The sequence below is a fragment of the Larus michahellis genome, chromosome 18 (assembly GCF_964199755.1).
Source record: "Larus michahellis chromosome 18, bLarMic1.1, whole genome shotgun sequence".
In the NCBI taxonomy this organism is placed as follows: domain Eukaryota; kingdom Metazoa; phylum Chordata; class Aves; order Charadriiformes; family Laridae; genus Larus; species Larus michahellis.
In genome coordinates, this window is record NC_133913.1 from 8,381,492 (window position 1) to 8,409,207 (window position 27,716).

At 47.3% G+C, this 27,716-nt stretch overlaps 2 protein-coding genes and 1 long non-coding RNA gene across 8 annotated transcripts; all 3 read right to left on the reverse strand.

The window, feature by feature from the left end:
- Positions 1–2,141: 2,141 nt before the first annotated feature.
- LOC141732924 (von Willebrand factor A domain-containing protein 5A-like) lies at positions 2,142–18,221 on the reverse strand. 6 transcript variants are annotated; one of them, XR_012584185.1, is made up of 19 exons: positions 18,083–18,221; positions 14,390–14,458; positions 12,783–13,030; positions 12,453–12,675; positions 11,945–12,090; positions 11,698–11,812; positions 11,393–11,520; positions 11,160–11,248; positions 10,759–10,903; positions 10,257–10,339; positions 8,916–9,030; positions 8,574–8,738; positions 8,184–8,287; positions 7,744–7,925; positions 7,373–7,579; positions 6,775–7,010; positions 4,203–4,426; positions 3,767–3,890; positions 2,142–3,593 (listed from the first exon to the last, which is right to left on the reverse strand). XR_012584185.1 is itself a non-coding variant. In XM_074562532.1 (18 exons), the coding sequence occupies exons 2-18, from the start codon at positions 14,430–14,432 to the stop codon at positions 3,475–3,477; spliced, it is 2,460 nt and encodes an 819-aa protein (XP_074418633.1). In that variant the 5' UTR covers positions 14,433–14,458; positions 18,083–18,221; the 3' UTR covers positions 2,142–3,474. The 6 variants fall into 6 exon arrangements, 5 of the variants coding, with proteins under 5 accessions (XP_074418633.1, XP_074418634.1, XP_074418636.1 ...); XM_074562532.1 differs by lacking the exon at positions 6,775–7,010; XM_074562533.1 differs by lacking the exon at positions 6,775–7,010 and having other exon boundaries at positions 14,404–14,458; positions 18,083–18,167.
- Positions 18,222–20,092: 1,871 nt separating this feature from the next.
- Positions 20,093–22,212, reverse strand: LOC141732927 (uncharacterized). Its single transcript, XR_012584186.1, has 2 exons — positions 22,072–22,212; positions 20,093–20,729 (listed from the first exon to the last, which is right to left on the reverse strand). It is a non-coding gene; the product is annotated as an uncharacterized LOC141732927 (long non-coding RNA).
- Positions 22,213–22,803: 591 nt separating this feature from the next.
- LOC141732926 (olfactory receptor 10A7-like) lies at positions 22,804–23,754 on the reverse strand. The gene has a single exon (XM_074562536.1). It carries the CDS (start codon positions 23,752–23,754, stop codon positions 22,804–22,806), a length of 951 nt encoding a protein of 316 aa, XP_074418637.1.
- Between the last annotated feature and the right edge of the window lie 3,962 nt (positions 23,755–27,716).

A 27,716-nucleotide genomic window follows, 5' to 3' on the forward strand; every position in this document is an offset into this window, starting at 1 on the left:
GGTAGTCGAACAGTGGAAGCAGGTGGCCCAAAGACGATGTGGAATTTTCATCTGTGGAGATATTCAAAACCTGACTGAACACATTCTTGGAACCTGTTCTACCTGACACTGCTTGAGCAGGGGGAGATTGGACTAGATGAACTCAAGAGTTCCCTTCCCACCTAATTGTTACATGATTCTGTGACATTTTTGGAAAATTATTTAAATGGCTAAACATAACCGAATAGGGGAAATTTACTCTAGTGTAGTTTGTCTATTGAAAAGTCCAGGCGCTACCATTCAAAGGCCAATTCTGAATTGAATGATAAGAATCTGTGCATGAAGGAGGATAAATCGTCTCCGGTGTCTGCTGGTTTTGGCTGGGGTAGAGTTAGTTTTCTTTATAGTAGCTAGTATGGGGCTATGTTTTGGTTTTTTGCTGAAAACAGTGTTGATAACACAGGGATGTTTTAGTTCTGGCTGAGCAGTACTTATACAGTGTCAAGGTCTTTTCTGCCTCTCACACCACCCCACCAGTGAGTAGGCTGGGGGGTGCACAAGAAGCTGAGGGGGACACAGCTGGGACAGCTGACCCCAACTGAACAAAGGTATATTCCATACCATATGATGTCATGGTCAGCGTATAAAGCTGGGTAAGAAGAAGGAAGGGGGGGGGACACGTCTAGGTGATGGTGTTTGACTTCCCGAGGAACAATTATGTGTGATGGAGCACTGCTTTCCTTGGGATGGCTGAACAACTGCCTGCCAATGGGAAGCAGTGACTGAATTCCGTGGTGTGTTTTGCTTGCGTGCACAGCTTTTGCTTTACATATTAAACTGTTTTTATCTCAATCCACGGGCTTTCTCACTTTTGTACTTCTGATTCTCTCTCCCATTCTACTGCAGGGGGAAGTGAGTTACTGGCTGTGTGGTGCTTAGTTGCTGGCTGGGGTTAAACGATGACACAGTGATGCTGTCTTAGTGAGGAAGATAAATCTAGTTTGCTTAATGTCAGACTCTCGCCAAGGTTGGAGTGAAGTCATTGTAGTAATTCTCCCTAAGTTCCTACAGTTTTCATTTGTATGACATTGTCTCTGTCCTCCTGATCCCTTCTACATGCTGACCCAAGGAACAGAACTTCTGTGACAGAATTCAGTCCACTGGGATTTTAACCAGACGGCACTCTGTATTGCTCTTGCTTTTTTGACTTGTAGTCATTTCTGGGAACACTCTTCTCCCTCTTGCCATATATGCTGACTAAAGCCTCCACAACCCCATTTATTTTTTCTTGAGTAGTCTTTCCTTCTGTGAGACCTGCTATACAGACAGTACTGTTCCTTGGATGCTAACCAATTTCCTCACAGAGGAGAAGCCTCTCTTTCAGGGACTATACTGCACAGTTATATGTTTGTCTCCTTGGGAGGAACTGAATGTCTTCGATTAGTCATGATGCTGTGTGATTGCTATTTAGCTATCTGTAAACCTCTTCATTATACAGCTATAATGAACCGGAATATTTTTTCAGCGCTCAAAGCTCTTTTCTGAATTACTGCCTTTGCAGTCACCCTGGTGATCATTGTATTGAAGCTGAATTTGATTTTTGGTGGCCAAAATGGGGCTGCAGAAAACCATTTGTACTAGTTCATATCCCCTCACTGTGGTCACTACTTTTTATGGGATTCTTGCTATCATGTGTGTATTACTACCTACCAGTATTTCCCTATATCTGAATTAAGCGTTCTCCACCTGCTATAAAACTGTGATCCTAATCCTCTTATATACAGCTTGAGAAATAAGGAGGTCCAGGAAGCCATCAAAAGGTTGTGGGGTAGAAAATCAACTTTGTGTTAATATTTTGGGGGATTTCTGGGATACTGTAACCATCCATGCATATGGGGTAAATTTGATCTAATCTTAAGTGTGAGATTCAACTTCCCCAACAATCAGTATAAAAAGTGTAGATGTAGAAAAGTAACCACTGTTAAAATATGATGATTTTTTTTTCTTAGGGTTTGACCTTGGCTAGCTGCCAGATGCCCATACAGCTATTCTCTCATTCGTCTTTCTCAATAAGACAGCAGGAGAAAAATAAGATGAACTAATGAGGGTCAAGAAAAAGACAGGCAGATTGCTTGGCAATTACCATCACAGGCAAAACAGACTTGTCTTGGGCAAGATTAATATAATTTATTGACAATTAAAAATAGAATAGGATGCTGAGAAACAAAACCAAAAACATAACCACTCTTCCCCCCTGTCCCCATATTCCCAGGTTCAGTTTCACTCCTTAGCTCCTGCCTTCTCCTCTACCCCATGCCCCTGCCATCTGTACAGGGGGGATGGAACACAGGGAGCTGTGATCAACACATAGCATTTTCTCTTTGATGCGCTTTCCTCCTTACACATTTCTTCTGCTCCAGCATGGGTCCTCTCCATGGTCTGCAAGTCCTTTAGTAAACATCCATCTGCATGGGGCCCTCCATGGGCTGCAGCATGAATATCTGCTCTACCATGGACTTTAGGGAAATGCCTCCTCCTTCCCCTCTTATCTTGGTGTTTGCACTGCTATTCTCATTTTTTTTCCCCCCTCCTTCTCTGGCTGTGTGGCATTTTTTATCTTTTTTTAAATATGCTTTTATAGGGACGCCACCAGCTTTGCTGATTGGCTCATCTTTGGCCAGCAGTGGGTCTGTTTTGGAATGCTCTGTGACTGGCATGGGGCAGCCTTTTACCACAGAGGTCACCCCTGCAAACCCACTGCTACTGAAACCTTGCCATGTAAACCAAATACACTTGAAAATCCTAGAACAACCATATATAGGCAACTGAATCCCATGACACATGGTATTCCATTCACTCTCCACCTGCCACCTCAGAAAATCAGTCCTTTATATCCTAGCTCCTATCTGGCAGGTGTTTCAGATACCTCAGAACAGCAGAAATGGCACTGGGCACCTACGGTAGGCCCTACAGTGATACGGTGAAATCCACCCCTATATTTGACCCCTTTAAAAATAAACAAAACAAAACAAAAAAAAATCCTCTAGCTTGTGGGGATGAGTGAATATGCAAAACCAAATAATATTGATCTTACATTTCTATAAAAGGCAGAAAAAAAGTACATACATAGACAGATAGATAGATAGCTTGATTCGTGTAGAAGGTGTTTTTCTGTTGTATCTGAGCACGACTTTTCTCCCTGCGATCTGGTATTTTCAGCAGATGACTGTGTGGGTAAACCTCAGAGAAAAGCAGAATGTGGAAAAATGAAGCAAAGTTTAGTGTATGTATTTAGGGTTATTTTTCAGAGCCCAGTGGAAACTCGCATATTATGGTGGAGAGCATATGTGTGAACAAGTCAGCTGCAGTGGGTTGGCCCCATGCAGCATCTGAGCACCCACGCAGCCATTCACTCAGTCACTCCCGCAAGGGCATGATGTTAATGCTACAGAATATGCCTTGGGCTAGTTTGGGTCAGCTGTTCTGGCTGTGTTCCTACACAGCTTGTTGCCCGCCCGCAGTAACAGGGTAAGTTCGAATCCTGAAGATGGTGGGCTCCACAAAGCAGCCTAGCAGGGAATTTGCTGCCTCCAGACATGCATCCAGCTGAACCTCTGTAAGCAGAGAGGAAAAGTAGAGGGTGACAACAACTCAGTGAGGAAAGGCTGTGTATTGACAAATAGCCATGCAAGAGCACTGGGAAAGAAGGACATGGGTCAACAGCTGTCAGCTGTAGATTTGGTGGGGAAGGCCCAAAGCGTGACTCCTCCCAATAAAATCTTCTTACCAGCTTGGTCCCGCAGCCAGCTACGCGCTTTGGTCTCCAGAATCTCTGACCAAGACACTTTCCATTTATACTGATGCAACCAGACTAAAGCCAAAACTGTTGCCCAGACAGTTGGCTGCACATCCTGTGGGGGAAACCAGAACAATCAGGTGGAAGAAAGAAAAAGAAAGATCAAACCTAAACCAGCACATTTAAAAAGTAAGACCTCCACATGTACACAGAAAATCCCTAAGCTTCTGAAATCCTCACAGGGAAAGTTCCCAGGTGTCTCTGCGGATTCTGCCCCACAGCCCCCATACCCCGCTTCCACAAGCAAAGAGGCTCTATATCCCAACTGCTTTGATCTCTTCCTCTCGGTTCAGCTTAGACTGGAAACTTGGAGCAGAGGAAGGTTCAGCTCATGACAGTGCCTCACTCCTGCCCTTGATCTGCTTACCGCACTGGGCCTTTGTAGCTCAACATCAGCCTTGCTGAGTCCCAGGGCAGAGGCCAGAGCTGTGGTGAGGGCCCAGGAGCCATTTGCTTTCTGGAGTGCCACCACTACCCTAAGCCTAGAGAAGTCGCACAGTCTTGTTGACAGTGGTGAGATTGTCCAGTCCCAACTCATTTTAAATGCTGTTGGTTCTTCCATTGGCTGCTCTTCAGGAGGAGGCTTCTGGTCTGGAAGACAAAAACTTCCACGTAGCTCATATGAGACAGGCAACAGCTCATAACCTTAAATTCTGCCTTCTCCAGATACACTTAATAGATATACGCCATCGTCTCTGTGCTTTCCCAATCTTTTCTAGTCCTCCACAAGCATCCCTCCCAGAGCATCCACAGATTTTCCCAGTCCTTCATAAGCATACTAAAAATCTGCCCTATAAGCTCTAGTTCACTCAGCATAATTCCCTCTGAACACCCTTAATTCCTCCCATGAGCATCACTAATGTTACTCCTTCCCCCATGCAGTGCTACAGGCTTGGGGAAGAGTGGCTGGAAAGCTGCCCGGTGGAAAAGGACCTGGGGGTGTTGGTCGACTGCCGACTGAGTATGAGCCAGCAGTGTGCCCAGGTGGACAAGAATGCTAACAGCATCCAGGCCTGTATCAGGAACAGTGTGGTGAGTAGGATCATCCCCCTGTACTCGGCACCAGAGAGGCCACACCTTGAATACTGTGTTCAGTTTCAGGCCCCTCAGTACAATAAAGACACTGAGGTGCTGGAGCGGAGCATGTCCAGAGGAGGGCAACAAAGCTGGTGAGGGGTCTGGAGCACAAGCCTTATGAGGAGCGGCTGTGGGAACTAGGGTTGTTTAGTCTGGAGAAAAGGAGGCTGACGGGGAGACCTTGTCGCTCTCTGTAACTACCTGAACCATAGAATCATAGAATGGTTTAGGTTGGAAGGGACCTTAAAGATCACCCAGTTCTAACGCCCTTGCCATGGGCAGGGACACCTCCCACTAGAGGTCCCGTCCAGCCTGGCCTTGAACATTTCCAGGGATCAGACCTCCACAACTTCTCTGGGCAACCTGTGCCAGTATCTCGTCACCCTCATAGTGAAAAATTTCTTCCTGATATCTAATCTAAATCTACCCTCTTCCAATTTGAAGCCATTACCCCTCGTCTTATCACTACATACCCTTGTAAAAAGTCCCTCTCCATCTTTCTTGTAGGCACACTTCCAATACTGGAAGGCCAGTAAAAGGTGTCCCTCGAGCCTTCTCTTCTCCAGGCTGAACAACCCCAATTCTCTCAGCCTGTCTTCATAGGAGAGGTGCCAGAGGTGCCAGGGAAGTATGAGAGGCTTCCCTGTCTTCCTGTCCCGTAAACACATCTTCTCAACCCCTTGTGCCCCCACTTTTCTTCAGGTTACTGTAGCCCTTCCTCAACAAACCTGCTTTACAGTCCTCCTTGCTAGGTTTGCAAGCCTGTTTGCAAGGGCACTTTTGTTCCACGTGGTCAGACCAATCCTGTTCCTTTTCAGTAACACTTGTTCCTCAGAGAGGGTCCTGCAGTCATGGTAGTAAAAGTCCTGCATGTGACACCAGCTATGCATCCAATTGACCTGTAGGATGAGTCAATTTCTACCAATCCTTTCTCTTTCACTGGAAGAACTGAAGAACACCATGTGGGCTCCCATGCCCTTCACCCTCTCCCACAGGGTTCCATAATTGCACATGATATGCTCCAGGTTATCCCTGTTAGTGCCATTGCTGTCCACAGAGAAGAGCAGCAATGGGTAATAGCCTTGGCAGTCTCTGCAGATTCTTCAGTCCTGGCCTCTGATGAGCATCCGGAAGTGTGAGGTTATATGTGAGATATATGTGTCCATCCCCTGCAGGAGACAATTTCCAGTAACTATGACATGCCTTTCCCCTCTGCTTGGACACTAGGTTCAGGCTCAGCTGGCTCTGGATGCCTCTCCTGACAGGCCTTGTTTGTCCTCACCAGTGCCCAGGCACTATACCTACTCTGAAGCTGTAGGTCTGCAGGTTGAGCAGAAGCCTTCCCCCTACTGTCAGAAGCCACAAGGTACCTTTCCCTCTTTTCACTACATCCTCCAGATCTTCCATCCTCCTTGCTTCACATAACTCAGGCTTTTTTCTCTGCAGACTTTCCATAAAAAACAGGACAATCTCCTCTTCATTCACCCTGACAGTGTGCAGTGTGCTTACTTCTTCCTTCTAGCTCCTCCAGTTAGCAAGTCCGAGCCTTGACCACAACATACCTCCAATAGAGGAGGGCACTTCTGCCCCAGCCCCAGGGTGAAACACCAGCTTCTTCTCTCTTCAGTTCAAGACCTAGGCAGCACTATCTTACTTTTATGGTCTGTCTGGCCTGAGGCTTCCAATGTACCAAGGGTAAATGCACCAGTTAGTGCTGGAGAGGGTGTTGTGTCGCATGCTGCACAAGCTTCACTCAGCCCCACGCAGGATTGAACAGCTGATGGACCCCTCTGCATCCCTGCTGCACTAACTGCTGAGACAACTGCTATGTCTCTGTTAACTAGCTGTAAGTTCTTGCCTACCTGATATATTGCAACACCAGCTGAAAAAGTGCTTGACACCTTCTCCCACTGTGAGAAGTTTCTTGAAAACAGTAAGCAGACACACTCCCTGATGTGGAAACAGTCAGCAGAAGCCGATCGTTAGAGATGACTGAAGTACAAGTCTACAGAAGCTAACACTCGTCAACAGAAATCACAAGAAGTTCCCAGCAGGTGATCCTTGGAGATCAGAAGATGAGACCTGGACAAGCAGAAGGCTGGAAGAAAAGGAAGTACGGAAACTGCTGTGCAAACGCTGCGCTAGCTGGCTCATTTTTGCTGAACTGTATGAGGATAAAGCTAAAGATTCATGCAGATATTTTGTGACGAACTTAGTGTTTGGGTATGGAGTTAAGGATAGCTGAAGACAAGAATAAGGTTACTTCAGAAAAGTAATAAGGCATTTGATTCTCAATTTCCAGCCCAGAATTGAGATGTAGGAGTTTGCTTAGTCTGTCACTCCATCTGTCCCCAGCACAATGACAATCAAGAAGTCTGGTGAGAAGATAAATGCTGAAAGGGGAGTTCAACCCTAGACCAATACATTTTGAGAATGCCTGGCTGAGAAGTTTCTCCTTACCTTTACAGGTTGCTGAAAGCTGAGTGAGTGCCTCAGTGTCCGGGGTTTTGCGATCAAGTATGTCAAGCAAGAACTGGCACTTCTGGACCATCCAAAACTTGGTGGACTTGAACAACGCAGGCCTGAAGCTACTTAACCAGAGCAGCTGGCAGGGAACCAGGTTGCAAGAGGGAGAGAAAAACATTGAGGAGTCTGGAGGCAAAGAATCTGGGGAGAGAAGCAAGGAGATGGGGGTTAGATCCAGAGGTACTAGAGATAGCCAAAAGGGTGGTCAGGTCCACAGGATAGAGGGCTGCAGATGGTGAGGAGGCATCAGACCAACAAGCCCCACTTTCCCCTCCCAGTCCTGTCCCCACTGCTTCTGGCCTTACCGTGGTGCCAGGCATCCCTCTGTTTCATGCGTACTGCCACAATGGATGTGAAGGGGGACAAGACCCCCAGGCTGAGGCTGGACTTAACTGCATTGTGCCAGATATCCTTCTCTGTCCTGCTTGTCCCTTCCCAGGCCAGTTTCCACAGCAGGTGCATCATGGCCATGCGGTGCACAGGTAGCCTGCAGGGGCAGGGAGTTAGTCCTTGGCTTCACCTTGGAGAGGGGCGCAGGACACGTGGAGTAAAGAGGAGGGAGCAGCGGGGCAATGGTCACACAGGTCATCTCCCGAGGTCAGGGCAGAGGGGACAACAGGGGAGCACTGAATGCCCAGATCCTCTTCCCACCTCAGGCTACAGCAGGAAGGATGCAAGCGGGAAGGAAGAGGGACACCTGCTGTCCCTCTTCCAGAACTCATGGGCAAGTGTGTTACCCTCTCACCTGTTGTCTGCTGATGGGGACAGTGAGAATCTGAGCGTGTAATCAAAGGACTGGCTGCCCACGTGGTACTGAAGGGTCACAGCTCCCTCACCCACTTTTGGATCCTGGCGACACAGGGGAAAGAGTCAGACAGAAATATTCATCTGCAAGGCACAGGCAGCCTGGCTACCTAGGTAGCCTGATCTATTAATGTAGTAGATGTCCATGGTTGGAGCAGCAGCAGTGGTGTCTCTGAGGGAAAGAAGGGGGGTCAGAAGAGCCCTATCATGGTGTCTCTCAGGTATAGTGGAGGTGAACGACTCTGAGTGCTGGGAAGATGAAACAGGCAGTGGGTCCTTTACTTTCCAGAAAGCCCTGCCCCAGTGCATATCGTTCCTGGGTCAATCTCACCTGTGTTTGCCCATGGATCTGGGCATAGATGGAGCTCTTATGTCCCTGGAAGATCATGTCAGGAGCTTTTCTGATCATTGACACCTCCAGGCCAGGTGGAAGTTCCCAGTGTAGTGAGATCCCACTTGCCAGAGGCTGCAATGCCCTCTGTAAGCATTTCACTGCCTGGTAAGGGGAAGAAGAGAGCACAGATCACTCAGGTTCACTCCCAGTTCTGGGGCGGGGGGAGAAGTTGGAGGTGGATCTCTGAGTTTGAATGGATGGTGGTATCTAGATTGCCTTCCATGTCTAGGAGAGCCATGGGAGGTATTGAATAGAGCAGAGGGGTACCTGGGTCATTACCTCGGATGTCATGTCCATCCTAGAGTGGATGCACACACATTCACCTTTGGTCTCCAGGGCCATGGCCTGGGAAAGGTTGAAGCTGTCACATCGGTTAGTAGGAAAACAGAAACACCTGTACAGGAAAAAGGAGGACGTTAGAGATGGGACAAAGGTGAGAGGTATGAAGGACAAGAGTGGTACAAAGGACAAAATCTGGAGAGGTAAGAATACTTCTAATCACAGAATTACAGAATCACAGAATGATAGGGGTTCGAAGGGACCCCTGGATTTCATCTAGTCCAGCCCCCCTGCTACAGCAGGGTCACCTAGAGCAGGTTGCACAGGAATGTGTCCAGGCGGGTTTTGAACGTCTCCAGAGACGGAGACTCCACCACCTCTCTGGGCAGCCTGTGCCAGGCCTCTGCCACCCTCACAGCAAAGAAGTTTTTCCTCATGTTGAGATGGAACTTCCTACGTCCAAGTTTGTGCCCATTACTGCTTGTCCTGTCACTGGGCAACACTGAAAAGAGCCTGGTCCCATCCTCCTGACACCTACCCTTTCAGTATTTATAAGCATTGATAAGATCCCCCCTCAGCCTTCTTTTTTCCAGACTAAAAAGACCCAAGTCCCTCAGCCTTTCTTCATCAGAGAGGTGTTCCAGTCCCCTAATCATCTCGGTAGCCCTTTGCTGTAACCTCTCCAGCAGTTCCCTGTCCTTCTTGAAGCGGGGAGCCCAGAAATGGACACAGTAACAGTACTCCAGGTGTGGCCTCACCAGGGCAGAGTAGAGGGGGAGGATGACCTCCCTTGACCTGCTGGCCACGCTCTTTTTAATGCACCCCAGGATGCCATTGGCCTTTTTGTCCACAAGGGCACATTGCTGGCTCATGGTCATCCTGTTGTCCACCAGGACTCCCAGGTCTCTTTCCACCGAGCTGCTCTCCAGCAGGTCAGCCCCAGCCTGTACCGGTAATAGTACATAACAGAAATGGAATTGACTCGGAGTTTCCCCATTCACTTCGGGGTGAGAAACATTACCTGCTGGACAGGGAGATCATGGGAATGTGTTTTGGGCCCAAAGAGAATGTTAAGGTATTGCAGGCTGAGAGGGAAGAGGAAAAGTGGTGAGAAGAGCAGGGAAAGTTTGGGACAGGAGACTCACTAGATGAAAAGTACAGGCATTCTTTGTGAGGTAAGGAAAACATGTGGGGGTGTCCTTGCTGAAGTTCCACCAAGGTAAAGAGAATATCTGTGGCAAGCTAGGATCTGAGAGAACGTTTGAAGCACTCTGACAGTCAAGGGGAGGGGAAGGTTGTGAATTAGTATGTTAAGGGACAGGAACAGGGCTCCCCCATTACCGGTGGTGGTCCCGGTAACGGTAGACCTCAGCCATGACAGCTTCCTCTTCACTGGAGATCTTCCTTTGAATGAAGATGAAAAGCTGAGGGAGAGAGGAGGGGAAACAAAGATTGACAGGGCTGGGCACCCCCGTAGAGGAAAAACGCCCTTCTAAAATGCAGGAAGCCTTCCCAGTTTGCTCCCTTACCCTCTCACACCCACTGGCCTTGAAGCAGGAAAAGAGATTGTTTGTCTCCTTTCATTAACACCAGGCCACCTCTTTGCACAAAGGGGCACCCCACAAGGAAAATCCACCTTCCTCAAGTGCAGGCAAATTCCACAGAAGCCCTCCCACACTGCCCACACCAAAGATGGTGTCACTTTCTGCCATGAGGACACCCCCCCGCCATGCCAACTCCCAGTGCAAACAGCAGCAGACTATCTCACCCTGAGCCCTGACGTCTACCTTTACCCCATTGTTTACACTCATTCCCCTCCCCATAACCACTTGGCCCCTGATACCTGGCGGGCATGCCCATGAAGGAGAGGAGTGCTGTAGATAAACCTTAGAAGGCCCAACAGGTCACAGCCCCCCAGATCAGGGCAGATGGAGGAGATGCGCCCCACTGCATTGTCCATGCTTTCCTGCGTGTATTCCACACTCTGCCTGTGGGATGGCACCTGGAGTGTCAGAGGGGAGAGAACCTGGCCCACAGCTACCCTCACATGGCCACTCCCTAGAAAAGCCCTACCTCATTACCAGTGCTACAGAAGCACCCTGAAAAGAGGACTTACCCCCTCACTGCTCCCAACATATCCTGCCCCATAACTACCCTCTAGCAAGAGCTTGTCCCATAGTTTCACTTCGAAAAGTCATACTGTACTTACCCCTTGGCCCTGCCCCATCATCACCCGCAACTCACAGATAGAAGGCTTTGAAAGTGGCCCCAAAACTGTAGATGTTGAAGTAACAGCCCAGAGGCAAACTCTTGAGGAGGAAGAGCAGGGTGTTCTGGAGACAGACGGAGGGATGAGCAGAGCTCAGATGGGGAAACTTGGCAGAACATCTGGCTACGTGAAGTAGCTTGCCTCTAACCCCACCAGCTGGGCATGACCAGCGTGGAAAATTCTCCCTGATGACCTCCTCCGGTGGTACCTGTGCATCCTGGAAGAGGCTGCAGTCCATGAGAAAGAGAAATTCCCCCAGATGGCCTGGACTGGGCTCGACCTCAGGAATACTGGGCATCAGTGTCACCATCACCACAGGGTCTCCCAGCAGAGAGCCTGGAGTGTGTGGGGGGAAACAAGGAGGACTTTTAGGTTGGAGTTTTCTTCTCTGTCTCTTTGCTTTTGTCCTCCACATAGCCCTCAGCTTTGACCTATTGCCTGAAAAGCCCCTCAGAGACTCCCAGGCTCCCTGACAGCCTCTCTCTAATGCTCACTTCCACCCTCCTCACTCACCAGGTGGGGCTTTGGGATCTCTCCTCTCCACCACTGCGCTGAGTGTGTGAGACCCTCTGTAATACACCAGCACGTTCAGATCAGCCTGCATACAGGGTGGACATTTCAAGGATACCTGAGGACAAGCAGGGTGTGGAGAGGAAAGAGAAACAAATAAAAGGACTGAGGAGTCCTAAGGAACATCAGCAGGTTGCAGACCCTTCCATCCTCTTCCCCTTTGATATTCTAGCATCTGGCAGGGCCGTACCACAGCAGATGTTTGATCTGGAGTCGTGTATTGCAGAGGAGTGTAGCTGCTGTTAATGGCTATATGGGACACACCACGGGCTGAATTCAGACAGATGCTGAAGTGCAGGTTTTCAGATTCTGTCTCCTCCTCAGAAGAATGCCATCCTGCAGAAAGAAAGAGGTGTGAGAAGATGAAAGAAGAGACCCTAGGGCAGCAGACAGCTATGGTGGAGCACAGTTTGTCATTGGTAGGGGGAAAATGCAGCTTCTGAGATGTCCCTCACTGTGGTGCTTAGTTGGGGGGTGGTGGTGGTGAATCTGTAGACACTGGTTTGTATAGGTATCTGTGGGGATCTCTTCCTGTGGGATACATGGGGAGACCTGTGGAGTTCCTGACTATGAAGTGCAAGGGGGAATATTCAGATTTTCTCACTGAGGCACGTGTGCAGATATAGGGGTCCCCTCCAGGAGGGGTGCTGGGCAGTGATGTGTTCCTCCTTAGGGGATGCACCTGGGTGATCACTCACTAATGTAGTTTGTCCGGGGGAAGAGCTCGTGTGGCCAGCAAAACTGAGCAGCTCCATCAGGCTGCATTGGCAGCTCCTGGACATAGCACAGGCTGATGGTCACTTCGCTGTTAGGAGGCAGGGTCCCCAAGAAACAAGCGAACACAGGACCCCAAAGATCCCACTGGTTCTGCAGGTATCCTAAATTCTCCATGCCTGAAGTGGCTCTGCACAGCTGCTGGGCCTGCCACAGAGGGAGAAAATTGTGTCACAGGCCTCCACAGGATTCCATTCTCTCACCTCCACCCTTCATCCCAATCTGCTGACCCCCTCTCACCACAGTCCCAATACCTCCTCCTTCTCCCAGAGCATTGCTTCAATGCGAGTGTCCCCCATGGTAGCGTAGAAGGTGTGTACAACAGTATCAGAGTCCACAGGAAATACGAACATGGTCTCCTTAGGGACTTGGTGCGTATTGCGGAAAAACAGCTCAGACACCACATCAGCCACAAAGTCCTGGATGGTTACATTTACTGTCACACTTTCCAGCTCCATTTCAGAATAGGAAGAAAAGAACCATATTCCCCTCTGGAATAAGCCTGAGGAAGACACAACAGCTGTCAGATTCCCTGGCTGCACGTAGGAAACTTTAAATTTGAGGTGTCTGCTTGTAATGGGAAAAAATTTCGTGTCCAAACCTGCCACAGAAATGCCAGTTGCAGAAGCTGACAAATAGTAATAAAAAGTCCCTGAGGCTGTCAACGTGTTTCCCATCTTTCTAAGCCCCTTTCTGTCCAACACACAACAACTGTGCCCTCAGATCACCTAAATGCGTTGTGCTTCATCTTAGTTCAGGCCTTCCATGGCATTGAGAGGAGTCTGTCTGTCCCCCAGCACATAGAGCGTGACAGTCCCACAATAGAGCTTCATGCAAACTGCAGGAGGTGCCCTGCAGCTCCTCAAACCTTCAGACCATATCTCAGAGATAGGAGCAGGTGCTGTCACCTGCTTTGAGACTAATGCTCCAAAGAGATTATCTTGATTTTCAACTTAAGTAGATATACTACTCATTTTGGACTACTGGAAGGGAAGGGGGGACCATACCAAGGGCACTTAGCATGGCATCAGAGGTACAGTCACAGGAAGTTACTTCATCTCCTTTTCATTGTCAGCAGTGGAGATGTTTCTTGATGACCTCGCTTCCTCACCTGTCATACCTGTAGCATATGTTTTATTTGAGGCCAACAATATGCACATGCAAATTTGATGATCTGTCTTCCTGTTATGACAGCAGCCCATGGAAAGGCAACCTTCTCCATACCTTTGCACGCAGTTTGAGATGAAGAGCATCTCGTATTAGGGCAAGGTTTGGCATCAGTGGTGTGTCAAACCTGATGGCAAAATGCGTTGGAGTAGTGTCTTAGTCAAGAATGGCATAACATTGTAGTAGGAACAGAGGGACAGTTAGCAAAGGAAGGTATAAGACCTTCACAGGAGTTGTTGTAATGTCTTGGAAGGGGATGGTATACAGAAGATGGTAGAGTTCACCTGGAGGGAACAATGCAACTCACCAATCAAGTGATGTACCTAGGTATCACAACACAATTCAGTAGTGGATGATTTAGCACCACAGTAGAGGTGATGCAATATCCTAGCACTGAGGAGTGTTGCCCCCCCATCCCATAGTGCCAGACGTCTCTTCTGCATCATCCCCTCACTTTGTGATGGTTTCCCTGGAAAGCCTTCAGCACTTACAAAATCACACTTACAAAAACATCTTTTACTATGTCGTCCAGAAAAAGTGAAGGCTGACTACAGGCCCTGCTCCTGAGTTCCCAGTACATGGTGAGGTATGCCTCCTTGTCAATGACCCAAGAAATCAGTTGCTTCCCACATTGCTCTCCCAGATAAAATCTTCCCCACTGCTCACAGATGCCACCTTTATGGCCCCAACTCACCTCTATACATATACCTTTTGCTCAGGATGCCACTTTTCCTCATCTTAACTCTTTAGTTGAAGACAGCTTCTGTGTGGGAAAGAGCATGAAGTGAGCTATGAGGACCTTGTGGGAAAAAAAAAAGGGCACCTCCATCTTGCCTTGCTCCAAGGTACGGAGCTACCCCCGCATACATGGGACAAGATGACTCTTTGCTTCTTCACATCCCACCTCAGGATCCTTTTTGCCCCTCTGTCACCAACCTGGTAGCAGATTAGTAGGAGACAGGCGTCGGATGGGAATTGCAGGTGTCAAAAATGCCTATCGGTTCAGTGGGGTGGCGGTGCTTAAATCAGATTGGAGCACAGGGAAGGTGGGCGCAACGATGTGTCAAAGTCTGAGACACAAGGCACGGGATGCGTTTGGGCCTGAGTGATAATTGCACCTGGAAGACACCAGTACCAATGATGACAGAGGAAGAAATAGGCAGAGAAGCAGAAAGATAGAGCAGGCGAAGAACGGTCTGGGAGGATGAGTGGAAGAATGCATGAATTCGTATGAGGAGAGTGGCATAGTTGGATAGTTGGAGGGGGCTATATTTAGTGGCAGTAAGAGTCAATGGCAGAAAACAGTGAACGTATGGGGAATTGGGGAGGGGAATGGATGAATGAATTTGTAGTTGGGATGCATGGATGCACATCCAAGGAAGAGGGGGGCAGGAAGTTGTTGGAGGAATTGATGAGCAAATGCAGTTGTGTGGAATGTGAGGGAGTGGGTGATAAAAAGGTGCCCGGTTTGTGACTAATCTGTCAATTAGGCAGATAAAGAGAGGCGTCTAAAGCCACAAGCCTTTCTACAGGTCAGTGGTCTGGAAGTCTCCCAGTACTGAATAAAGCTTTAACTCCACTGTCAAAACATTGGACAGGAGGGCCATTTGCAGTGAGGAGCCCTAGAACAGCTGAGTGTTTCTTGCAAAGGTGGGGAAATCCTATCTAGCTGTCTCCCATAGGTCCTGTGCTATGTATATTGGCATCACGTGTCTATCTTGGAAATGACAGGACATCTAAAATTATACTAGACACTCGTGTTTCAACAACTAAATCTCATCCCTAAATTTAAATAAGAGCAAGAGCCTCTTCTGCTTATCACAAGAGTAGGATTCACTTCAAGATTATTATATAGAAATGTAGGTATTTAAAACGAGATATATTCAGATTAAGTTCTAAACCAATGCAAGGCTTTTGCCAGAGGGCACAAAAAGAGGGGGTGAGAATGGGGCACAGGAATGAATGAGGAGTGAGGGGAATGTGAAGGGAGGTAGAATGAGGCAGGGAAGGAGGGATGTGCATTCTGTGCTATAGTGATCCTGATGGGGACACCATTGTACATTAAGGACTTGGTGGTCCACATAGCAGTTAACCCAAGGAGGCACAGGACAGGACTGTGCCATGCTGCACATTCAGCTTGGCCTTCAGACCTGTGCTGGGCTGCACAAATCCCATGGCTGCAGGATAACTTCAGCCATCTCACTGTAAGAGCCAGCTCTGGAACATGCGCATTGTAATATGCTGTGTACTGACCGGAGGCCCATTTGATGCTGCACAACCCGGGTTCCCAGCGTCTGAGGGGACGTAAGATTATCTATACTGTCTTTATCATGTCGGCTCTAAGAAATGTATTTCAAATGATACTTTGCAGAATTTGTGTGTCTTTCTTACTGGGATCATAGTGAACAAGCACCTGGCTCCTGGGGCAAAACATTTTGCACAGACAGAAAGTCCCAGTGAAAAATACTTTTCTGGAAACGGGATAATTAGGAAGATACAGACTGAGAGCCTGGCTGGTCCCTGCACAGGGCCATGGGGGGCAGTCACAAGAAACTTGGCCCAGATGGTTTTCCTGGTGAGTTGGGAATGTGAGGAGGGATTATCTGGATGTCCCAGGCCGGCTGAAGTATTAATGCAGACCAAGAAACACAGTGTAGGGCAAGCAAAAGGCAAGAAAAACGTGTGGTGTGTTCAGTTGTTGGTAATGTGCTCAGCGCTGTCACGGGGATGCTTGGAGCCAAAGCAGTGGCCCTGTGGGAGCTGCAGGCCCAGCAGTGTAAGAGGGGCCCAGGCAGCAAAAGGGGCAGGGGGCGCAGGGGGTGGCCAGTGCCGGGGACCGCTGAGACATGAGCCACTTGTGACGGGGTAAGGGGGATGGGAGACCTCGGGACCCCAGCAGGGTCGGGGCACAAGTGCAGCACCTGCAGCTCTGCACAGACGCCGGACACTGAGACGGCCAAGGCAGGGGCATGAAGGGAAGCACCGAGCCACGGGGCACCGGCCCTAGCTGCCACTCCCTCGGTCACAGGGAAGAGGCGCCATCCTTAACTGCGCCCCGCTCCCTGCGAACAAGCCCAGGGAAGGGGCAGGTGCTCCCCGCATGGGTGGCAGGGAGGCTGGGGACAAGGGGTGCGGGGGCACAGGCCCTTACACTCTGCTTGACCCACTGCGGAGCTGGCAGAGTACGCAGCAGGTGATGGCTCTGCAAGTACTGGGGCAGATGGAACCCAAAGTAATGGAAAGCCACCCCATTACCCCAGGATTAAAGTGATGACTGTTAAGAAAATCGGGGCTTAGGGTGGAAAAGTGTCCTTCTAACCTTGCAGCCGGGAGGATGCAATGCATGATTATGCAGTTCCCTCCCAGGCACGATAACAGAACACCCAAGAGAGCTGGGAGGAACCCTTGATGATCCTGCTTGGGGTGGGATTTCCAAGGGAATGGCTATCAGGAACGTCTCTTTAGTTCCCAGGTGAAGAATCATCTCCTGCTACCCTGACTCAGCCCAGCATTAACAGCAGTCTTTTATTCTGGGCCAGCGCTGCCCCAGGCAGACCTTCTGAGTTAATGGCCCCTTTTTCTTAACACACAGGAATCTCAAACAACTCCACAGGAATCAAGGTAATTTTTTCGTGGAAGTTTGGGATCTGCCCAGAGCAAAAGCAGAGAGTGAGAAAAGTCAAAGGAAAAAAAAGGAATGAAGGAAAGCCAGCAGGTCCAAACCCAACACCAGGGATTTGGACTTCACTCACCACCAAACAGATGGACAGGTATAATTCTCCTCACTTTACTCATATGAAAAAACGAAGCACACACTCTCGCTCTCTGGTGCTCTCAGAGACTTCTGTCTTTAGTCATCCATCCTTCAAGCTGTACTTGGATAATCCTCCAAGTTCTGGAGGACACCTTTGTCAGAGGAATTCCTGGGCAAATAGCCCCTATTTGATGAAACCGAGAGTTGCTAAATCGATACAAAACTAAAGCTGTGGTTTTTTGTTCTTAGTAGAAATCCTGGTTTACTGACAACTGCGTTTAAGGATTCCAATAACAGAATGCTCAGACATCCCTGTTATCATTATAAAACATTATTTTCTGTCAGGGTAAGAGATTGAATTTACAGATATCATGATGGAGGATGTGCCTCATTTTGAATTTGGACCATAGCCTGCTGTCCGCGACCTTAGAGATCCCAAATGTGTAGGTACCATTTGAACTAAGTGGCCTGGCAGTTTGGGGCAGCAAACACAGACGGAGACACGGAAGCCTCCAAGCCTTTGCCAGGGTATGGCAAGCACAGACAGGCAAAAGCACACATGCACACAGAACAGGTCTGCAAGCATTCCACGTGGAGGGAAGGAAGGATGGATGCACAGACAAACGCACTCACCGTGGAACCGCAGCCTGCAGCAGGAGCAATGAGCAGACACGGGAATGGCCCCAGGACTCAAACCTGTCAGCTGCAGCAGGAAAGGATGTTCACAGGCGCTCTTGGAGGAGGAGGAGGGCTGATCATTGCGTCATTGCAGGAAGCAGCAGGGACGGGTGGGAGCTGCGGTTACAGCCGCAGTGCCTGGCCAGATTCCAGGAAAGGGAATGCTGCCAAATGCGCACTCTGGGATATGCAGTTAGGAACCAGGGATGATGCCCGCCCTGCCTGCTGGGATGAGGTAGGGGCACTGGAGATGCTGCCATCCCTGCCTGCTGGGATGGGTAGGAGGCAGTGGGCGTAGGGGTGCTCCAGGTCACTGGGCAGCTCTGGGAGGTCAGTGGAGCCCCGAAGAAAGCGGGATTGATGGGGAACCCACTTAGAGGGTACTTTTTGGGCCCAAACTGGGGACCCACGCTGGGAGGAGCAGAGGGCACTAATAGAGACAATGCTCTGGGTTGTTTACTGTCCTGGGGGCTCTGAGCTGTGGATGCTGCCTTGGAAAGGACTCTCGTGTGTGGCAGGGGCGTCTTGGGGAGAGAACTGCAGCAGTGCCGCACGGGGTGGGCAGGGGAGGGGGAGCTGCCCAGTACCACCTGCCCTGCGGGGGGGTTGGAGGCAGCTGAGGGAGGGGTGGGATCAGGGGAAGGCTCCCATGTTCCCGGTTGGGAAACACCTCCCCACCAGAAGCAGAAGTGGCTGCTGCACCAGGGAGCCATCCCATTCCTGCAGCCAAAGTGCACCCACACAAGCACTTCACCCTGCCTTCCTGACACTCTCCCCTGACTTTTCCTTTTCCAGCGGGCCTCAGCATGTCCAAGAGGATACAGGTAGGAAGGCAGTTTTGGACCAGTGAGAAAAACTTGGAAGAAGAGATGTCCATCTTGTGTCTTTATTCTAGACATTGCTGAGCTTGCTTGGAGTCATACACCTCCAGAAAAGTGAATGCGAAAGCGCCAGACATGGAAGGGGTGCTGATATGAATGAAATCTGGGGGCCTACATCAGAAGACAAGGTCCCATTTTCTTGAGGGGCACCGAGATCTCCTTGTTCCCCAGAGGACAGACTATTTAGGTTGAGAGCCGGAGTCACCAAAGTGCACTAGGTAGCTTGGGCATGATCTTGTCAGAGGAGCAGCTACAGTGTAGTCAGATGTCCATGTGCATGACTGTGGAGTAACAGACATGGTCAGACCCTGATTTGCTTCTGGAACAGTGACATTTTCTATTTCCTACCTTGTGGCATTTCAGTAAGCCAGATTTCATCAATTTCTTTTCAGGGATTTTCTTCTCTGTTCTGGTTTTGGCTGTATAGAGTTAATTTTCTTCACAGTAGCTAGTATGGGGCTATGTTTTGTATTTGTGATTTGTGCTGAAAACAGCATTGATAATATAGAGATGTTTTCGTTACTGTTGAACAGTGCTTACACAGAGTCAAGGCCATTTCTGCTCCTCATACCCACTCCACCAGTGAGCAGGCGGGGAGTGCACCAGGTGTTGGGAGAGGATAGGTGACTGTTTAATAAGTAAAGCAAAAGCCACGCACACAAGCAAAGCAATCCAAGGAATTCATTCACTACTTCCCATTGGCAGGCAGGTGTTCAGCCATCTCTAGGAAAGCGGGGCTCCGTCACATGTAATGGTTCCTTGGGAAAACAAACAACACCACTCCAAATGTTCCCCTCTTCCTTCTTCTTTCCCCAGCTTTATAGGCTGATCATGATGTCATATGGTATATGACATCATGATAATAGGCCTTTGGTCAGTTGGGGTCAGCTGTCCCAGCTGTGTCCCCTCCTAACTCCTTGTGCACTCCCAGCCTACTCCCTGGCTGGTTAATAACAGGCCTCAGTTGGCTGCCAGGTGCACACCAAGCTGCTCTGTCCCTCCTCTTTCTCAGCAGGACTCGGGGGAGGAAATAAGGACAGGCAAATTGCTCATCTGATACCATCATGGGCAAAAGAGACTCATCTTTAGGAAATGAATTTAATTTATTGTCAATAACAGAGTAGGAAACTGAGAAATAAAAACAAAACTAAAACCACCTTCCCACCACCTCTCTTCTTCCTAGGCTCAACTTTACCCCTGACTCTTCTACCTCATTCGCCCTGAGTGGCCCAGGGGAATGGGGAATGGAGATTGCAGTTAGTTCATAACATGTTTTGTCTGGCACTTCTTCCTCCTCATGCTCTTCCGCTGCTCCAGCATGGGGTTCTTCCCACAGGATACAGTCCATGAACTTCTCCAACGTGGGTTCTTCCCACGGGCTGCAGTTCTTCAAGAACTGCTCCAGCATGGGTCCTTTTCAATGGGCCACAGTCCATCAGGAACAGACTGCCCCAGCATTGGTCCCCCGCTGGTCACAACTTCCTTCGGGGCATCTCGACCTGCTCCAGCATGGGGTCTTCAGTGGGCTGTGGTGTGGATATCCTCTCCTCTGTGGTTGTCCGTGGGCTGCAGGGGGAGAACCTGCTCCACCATGATCTTCTCCATGGGCTGCAAGAGGTGCTCTGCACCCATCCCCTGGAGCCCTTCTTCCCCCTCCTGCTTCACTGGCCTTGGTGTCTGCAGGGCTGTTTCTCTCACATTTTCTCACTCCTCTCTCACAGCTGCTGTGCGGTGTAAATATGTTATCACAGAGGTGCCACCAGCATCGCTCATTGGCTCTGTTTTGGGTAGTGGTGTGTCTGTCTTGGAGCCTTGGCTCTGTCTGACATGGGGGTAGCTCCTGGTCTCTTCTCACTGAGGACACCTCTGCAGCTCCCCTCCCACTTCCACCCTCAACCCAAGCCACATAAACTCAATACAAACACCATGTGGGATTTCACAGATCTTAAAGAGAGTAATGCAACCCTATCCCAACAGAAACCTGGGCTCACAGCAGGTCACTAAACTTCATCCATAGGGAAGAATGCTATGGATTCCTTTCTCCCTTTTGGAAAGTCTTGTTTACAATAAGCAGATGATTAAAGATTGTCTCATATGCAAAACCAAGCCATGGTGACAGAATTTATTCTCATGGCAGTCACAGATGTGTCGTCTCTGTAGGTTCTACTATTCTTTTCAGTTCCCTGTTTCCTATTTACCCTACCCAGAAACCCCATTATCCCACACCAAGTGACCCAAGTTTAATGTAAAAGCCCCTGGACTCAACCAGGAGTAACTGTCTTGGATGCTTTTATAAGTACTGGCATAAGGATACATTCACAAAGAGATGCATTGTGTCCAAACACAAACCTGGGCCAACGTTCCTTCTGAATGTGTTCATTACATCCCTTTGACTTTCAGTAAGACTCAGCAACAATCTAAAACCAGGCAGCTGGGATAGGGCAAAATTCAAAATTAAGACCCCATGGCATCTAGAGTGCTTTCACGCAGGGTGAGCTATCAGTGAAAAGGAACAAAAGTTTCCTGTATGCCATGGGTTTTACCAGCAAGCTCCATGATTGTATCCAAAATAGCACTATCTTTAGGCAACTACAGAGAAGGCTGAAATTTAACCCTCATGGGTACATGTGAGTGTATAAACAGGTCACTAAACTACATCTGTAGATGTACACTCATTGAGGTCTTTTAGGTTTTCTGTTGGATTGTTGGTTTTATTTTTTTCCCATTCCTGAACCACAAATTCTGCTCCCAGTCAATTTTAGAAACCAAAATGTCAAATCTGGAGCCTGGCCGTAGGGATGGAAGTTTCCCCTGTACTGCACTGGAGAAGAAACCACAGGAGCTACTTGGGAAATCTGGCCAGGCGCTGAGATTACCAGGTGAAATGGCACATACGGAGTGATGCCACACTTTCACAGGGCCACTTGCGGACACAGAACTTACCTGGGTCATGCAGGAGACTAGTTTCAGTGTCCTTCTCTCTCAGAGAAGGCTAGCAGTATTTTCTTCCCCCCACACCCATCCCCCCTCCCCAAAAATGATTACTCCAAGGTCGTAGCATACCTTTTTCTCCGTGTGCTTGTGGAGATCTCAGCTGCTCCTCTTGGAACTGTCCCGTGATCGTGCCTGGATGAATCTCTCCATCTGAGTGATGCAGAATGCTAATTATCCCATGACTCAGACTCTAAGATGCTTGTGGGCACTGTACTATATGAAATGCTTAGTTCTTGCTAGAAACAACAAATGAGCACTAGTTTCTCTTCCTTTCCTTTGCCTTCTCCACACCTTCAATAAAAACCATGAGTCTCTTAAAGAACTGCAGTAATGTCTTTATCACTTTCATGTAGTGGATCCCTTTTCTGCTGGAAGGAATGGAAATCATATAAAATGAAAAGAAAAAAAAAGTGAAAGCAACCTGCCTACTCACTATCAATTGTGTATGCTTATCCTGAAAAGTTCACTGTAAAAGAATATATCTTAAGTGAGAGGGGCAGCTGAACTCCTGCAATGAAAGTGAGAACTTCAAGCCTGAATACCTGAAAAAGATGTGGGAAGTGGGGTGGGTTTTGGCTGCTCTGTTTTAGAAGAAATGTCTGGTATACATTTCATACTCCTCAGGAAGAAATGTAAATGGAAATTCTAAATAATTTGCTTCTGAAGCCAAGAATAAGGACAAGATATTCTCAAGTATGAAACACTTTGCTTCTGGTGTTTCCAGTGAGCTAGTAAACCTTACACACCCACTGAAAGTGGAAATAACATTTTTAAAACACACGTTCTCGGACAAGAAAAGATTTATTTCTTCATCAGCTCAGACATCATTCTGATTAGTACTTCTTTCACATCTTTATTCCTCAGGCTGTAAATCAGAGGGTTTAACATAGGAATTATGGCTGTGTATGTGAAAGGCATAAATTTCTTTGCGTCTTGAGAGTAACTGACTTTGGGCCGTAAGTAAATCAAGGTCCCACTTCCACAGTGCAATGTTACAACAATTAGGTGTGAGGAACAGGTGGAGAAGATCTTGTGTCTACCCTCTGCAGAGGAAATCTTCAGGATGTTGGAGATGATGTAGGCATAGGATACCAGAATGAGACAAAATGGCATAACGATAACCAGTGCTGTGGCTATAACGATCTGCTTTTCATACAAAGAAGTGTCAGTGCAGGAGAGCATGATGAGGGGGGGAATATCACAGAAGAAGTAGTTAATCTTCCTGGGCCCACAAAACGGCAATGCGAACACCCAAGCTGTCTGCACCACGGACACAACATTACCACTGCAGCATGACAGCAGGACCAAGGAAAGACAAACTCTGCTGTTCATGATGATTGCATATCTAAGGGGGTTGCATATGGCCACGTAACGGTCGTAGGCCATGGCTGCCAAAAGGTACCACTCAGTGGCTCCTAAAAAAATCACACAGTAGAGCTGTGCGACACAGCCCATGTAGGAAATGCTCCTGTCCTCTGACAGGAAGTTTACCAGCATCTTGGGAACAACCACCGATGCTGTGGAGATATCCAGGAAGGACAGCACCCGGAGGAAGAAGTACATGGGCATGCGGAGGGAGGGGTGCAGTGTGACCGTGAAGATGAGAAGGTTCCCAAAGATGGTGATGGTGTAAATGAAGCAGAATGTGAAGAACAGCAAGTGCTTCAGTTCTGGGTATCTGGACAATCCAGAGAGGACAAATCCAGTCAGCAGAGTGTGGTTTCCTGGTTCTGGATCATCTGTTGGCTTCATCTGGGAGGAATTAAATGGACGGACTGTCAGAGGGGTAGTCACTGGACCAAGATCACGGTGCTTCAGCCAGAGCCAGTTGCTGAAGTGAGGAGTTTCTTTGAAATCCCTGGAGAGCCACTGGATCAAAGGGTGAAACTCTATAGAGGGCTCAGCTGAACAAAGGAAGAAGGCAATGTCCATGCGTGCTGCAAGTGCGTGATGTTAGCACTCCCTACATTTCATAGTTTGGGACAGTGACCAAGCATACAACTATGAGGAGTTAGTATTTAAGGGTTGGCTCCATTATGGGTGTATGGTTAATTGCTGAGAACATGGGCTCCCCCCACATGTCAGGTCTGTGGTCCCAAGTGGTTTTGTAGGTGTTTTCTGCACTGCAGAGAAAGCCCAGCTGACAGCCAAAACACCCACAGTCCAAAGAAAGCAAAACCAAAACAAATCAAAGCAAACCCAAATACCCATTGTATACAGACAAAAAATGGAAGAAGGAGTAATTAGAGGGAAAGATACCCACAGAGAACACTAATAAAGTGTAGAGGGTGAAGCTCAGTACCATCTCCTTCATTAGTCACATTGCCTCATTACCGTGGTGAGTGTTGCTGTGTGTGCGATGCCAATGGGATATTCATGCAGCGCTGTGCCAGCCGTGGTACCTCTGTGTTTTCTTTCTGCCCAGAATGGGAAACTGATGCACAGAAGGAGAGAAGAAATTAGCCTGGCACAGAGGAGAAAGTGGTCATTAATTCTGCGTTCTTCCGACTTGTCATCTCTTCCCAAAGGGGCAACCAACCTGTGGACGACACCAGTAAATCTCAAGGCACAGAATGCATTTGGGCAGCAGAAATGTATGCATATATGGGCACACAGCAGGGAAGCACCTTTTCCACTGTGCACACATGGACCTGGTCAACAGACCACCACTCATAGAGAAGGACACATCATCAGAGCAAGAGCAGTGCACACAGCCCTGCCATGATGCAATCATTTCTCATACTGACTTCATCTAAATTCTTTCTGCCAAAACTTCACTCACACAAGATGCCTTTCTGTCAGCGTTCTTTTCTGACATGAACATGAAAATGAAAGCTGTGGAATTGGGAGTCACAGATGATTTTAGCTTACAAGCACAATAAAGAAACTCCTAATGTTCTTGGGCATTTAAAGGTCTGATGTATTTAAAAGGAATCTTTCTGGTTTTGACTGATTCCGTTAACAAAGAAATGAAAGAACACTGTGCTATTTGAAGCTCCAAAGTCTGAGAGATACCTCAATATAACCTGTGCGTAACAGAATAGAGAATGACATCAAATATTTTCTGCAGTTTGTAATGGCACACATTCACACCAGTTTTCTTAACTTGTCAGATCCATGCACCTGAAGTTGAATCTACCTAATTCTGCTCTTTGATCCCTTACTAAAGTTTTAGACTATCGCTTTGGTCATCAGCTGTTAATTAAAGTCAGTAAGTCTCACAGCAGTCATTGGTTTACTGAACAGAAACTGAGAGAAACAACTGAGAGAAACAACTCTCACTTTGTGTAATTCTTGTTTAGTGCCTATGAGGACCTTCAAGTTTTGGTCTTCACTCTTCCTTGGATTTGCTTTATGTATTCACAAAGAGCATTTTGAAGTAAGTGTCCTACCTTCAGCAGTTCTGTCATCCAGTGGATCATGCAGAACGGATCATCCAGAACGGATCATGCAAATTTCACTAGAAGTATTTCCCTTGTTTTCTTACATTAAGGACAGTGTTGGGCTGATGACTCCTACAGTCAGCTTACATTGCAGATTTTAAATTGTATGTTAAATGTAGATTCTCTCCTGCCACATCTTGAATAATCTGTGACATTATCACATGGTATATTCCATGGGACATCAGGCAAGTTTTCTCTGAAACACGATAAATGGAATTTACCTGCCCTTCACACAGATGTCATAATGCTAGTTGTCAAAGATTAACCTCACAGAGAAGAAGTAAAAGAATTTGTTAAAGTTGTTTCAATTTAGTTGAATTGGGTGCAACTGAAAAGACAGAGTCCTTAATGCATCTTTATTTTTTGTGGCCAAGAGGAGAACAGCTGAGCTACCTCTGATACATGACTTACTCCACGATTAAATAGACTCTCTTGAAATCCCCATTTAACCTATGGGTGGGATTGATTTCAGCTGATTTTAGAAATGTCATAGTTGGTTGTTCAGAACTTAATGCTCTCTCTGTGGGCAATGGGAGGCAACAAGGTAATGATATCTTTACAACAGCAGATGAAACACTATTTTGAATGGCAACTTTCCCTCCATAGTCTGCAAAGTGGGACCAGAGTGACTCCTTCAGATTTAGGCATATCATGTCTTACATGACTAATGCTATGAACTGTGCATCCTGAACCAGCTGAAAAATAGCTGGAAACATCAAGGGATGTGTGATTCAAAGGACAGAATTAGCTTGATCTAGCCTACTGCCTTCGCCTAATTGCAGTGGATTAGAGGAAGAGCTATCTCCTGTAGCAGAGGTTTCATTCACATTTGAATCTTTAATCTTAACTTTGAATTTTTCCCTTCCCTTCCCTTCCCTCATTTCCATTTTCACCCTCCTTTTTTCCCTTCCTTCTTTCAGTAGGAACAAACAAACAAACAAACAAAAATCAGATTTGAACTGGAATTACTTACTGGAATTAAACGTGTACCTATTGACAACCTAACAAAAGGTTCTGAGTATCTATTCCATAATAAAGTTGCACTTAAATTTAGTCAACCTCTCTTTTACAGATGAGAAGCAAATTCATTGAAAATAAAAGACTTGGTCATTGAGTACAAAACTATAGTTTCTTCCGCATTTGGATTCATGGATTTCATTTCACTTTTTTTGCCTGGTGTACCTTATTTGCATAGGTCAAAGATCTGTCTTTACATTTTTGGCTTTGATTATTTCGCATGATCTTTTCCGTGTATTTCCATGAAGAGGATTTCAGCTTCAACCAATTGTTGAAGGTCTCTTTAGAATGGCCTGAGAACCAGAAATGTTTAGATAAAAACTTCTCCATTTTTGCTGTCTTTACACAAGTTTTGCTCTGAAATGTCCCATGCTTGTAATGCATGTTCTTTCTGAGTAACCCAGTTGCCAAGGAAGATCAGAAAAAAAAATGTTATTCTCTAGGTACTCTAAGTGCTGTGTCTTCAGCAGCAGTGTCATCACTACTGACATCCAGTACCTAAAAGACAGAAAAGAGTAGATGGCCACACACTATTTAGCTTAAATATTTTACTAAGTGTGCAGTATTTGGACTTGCTCTGTGGAATCTGTCCAAACTGATGTCCTTTCTGTGGGTTTCATCTTACTAGAGAATGAATATAACCTCAATCTCATTTAAAATCACAACTGTTTCTGAACACTATATTATTTCAGCCTAACAGTGACTCAGGTCCAGCATACATTGGGTCTGATCTGACGAAGCATAGCCACATGAATTATTTTGATTCACACAAGAAATCACATTGTTTGCACCAGGAATTAAAAATTATGTAAGGAGTGTCTCAAATTTACTAGCAAATTTCTCTAGAAGTACACAAAAAAATACTTTTCGGTTAACTTAGGATTGGTACTACAAACTTAATTCATCTAAGTAGCCCTGACATGCAGAGTCTGAAGAGCCATGGAACCAATTATTGCATGAGACAATATTCAAATTAAGACTTTTTAAGTTGTTCATTGTCAAGAGTGTGAGAACGGAAAATATCAGGCAAGTTTACAGCTTTTGTTTCTTGAATTCTTTGAGACGCCCTTAGACACCTGCTTTAATACTTAAAGTACTCTATGGAGACATTGGGAAAAAGGATTTTTGTCCTTCAAATGGATAAGAAATCTTTGTTTTCTCAAAGAACAGCCACATTTTTCATCTCTTTTGTTGGGGTTTTTTGAGTTGAGCTTAAAGTAAGCGCTACACTTACAGTGCAGTTACTGTTCAACA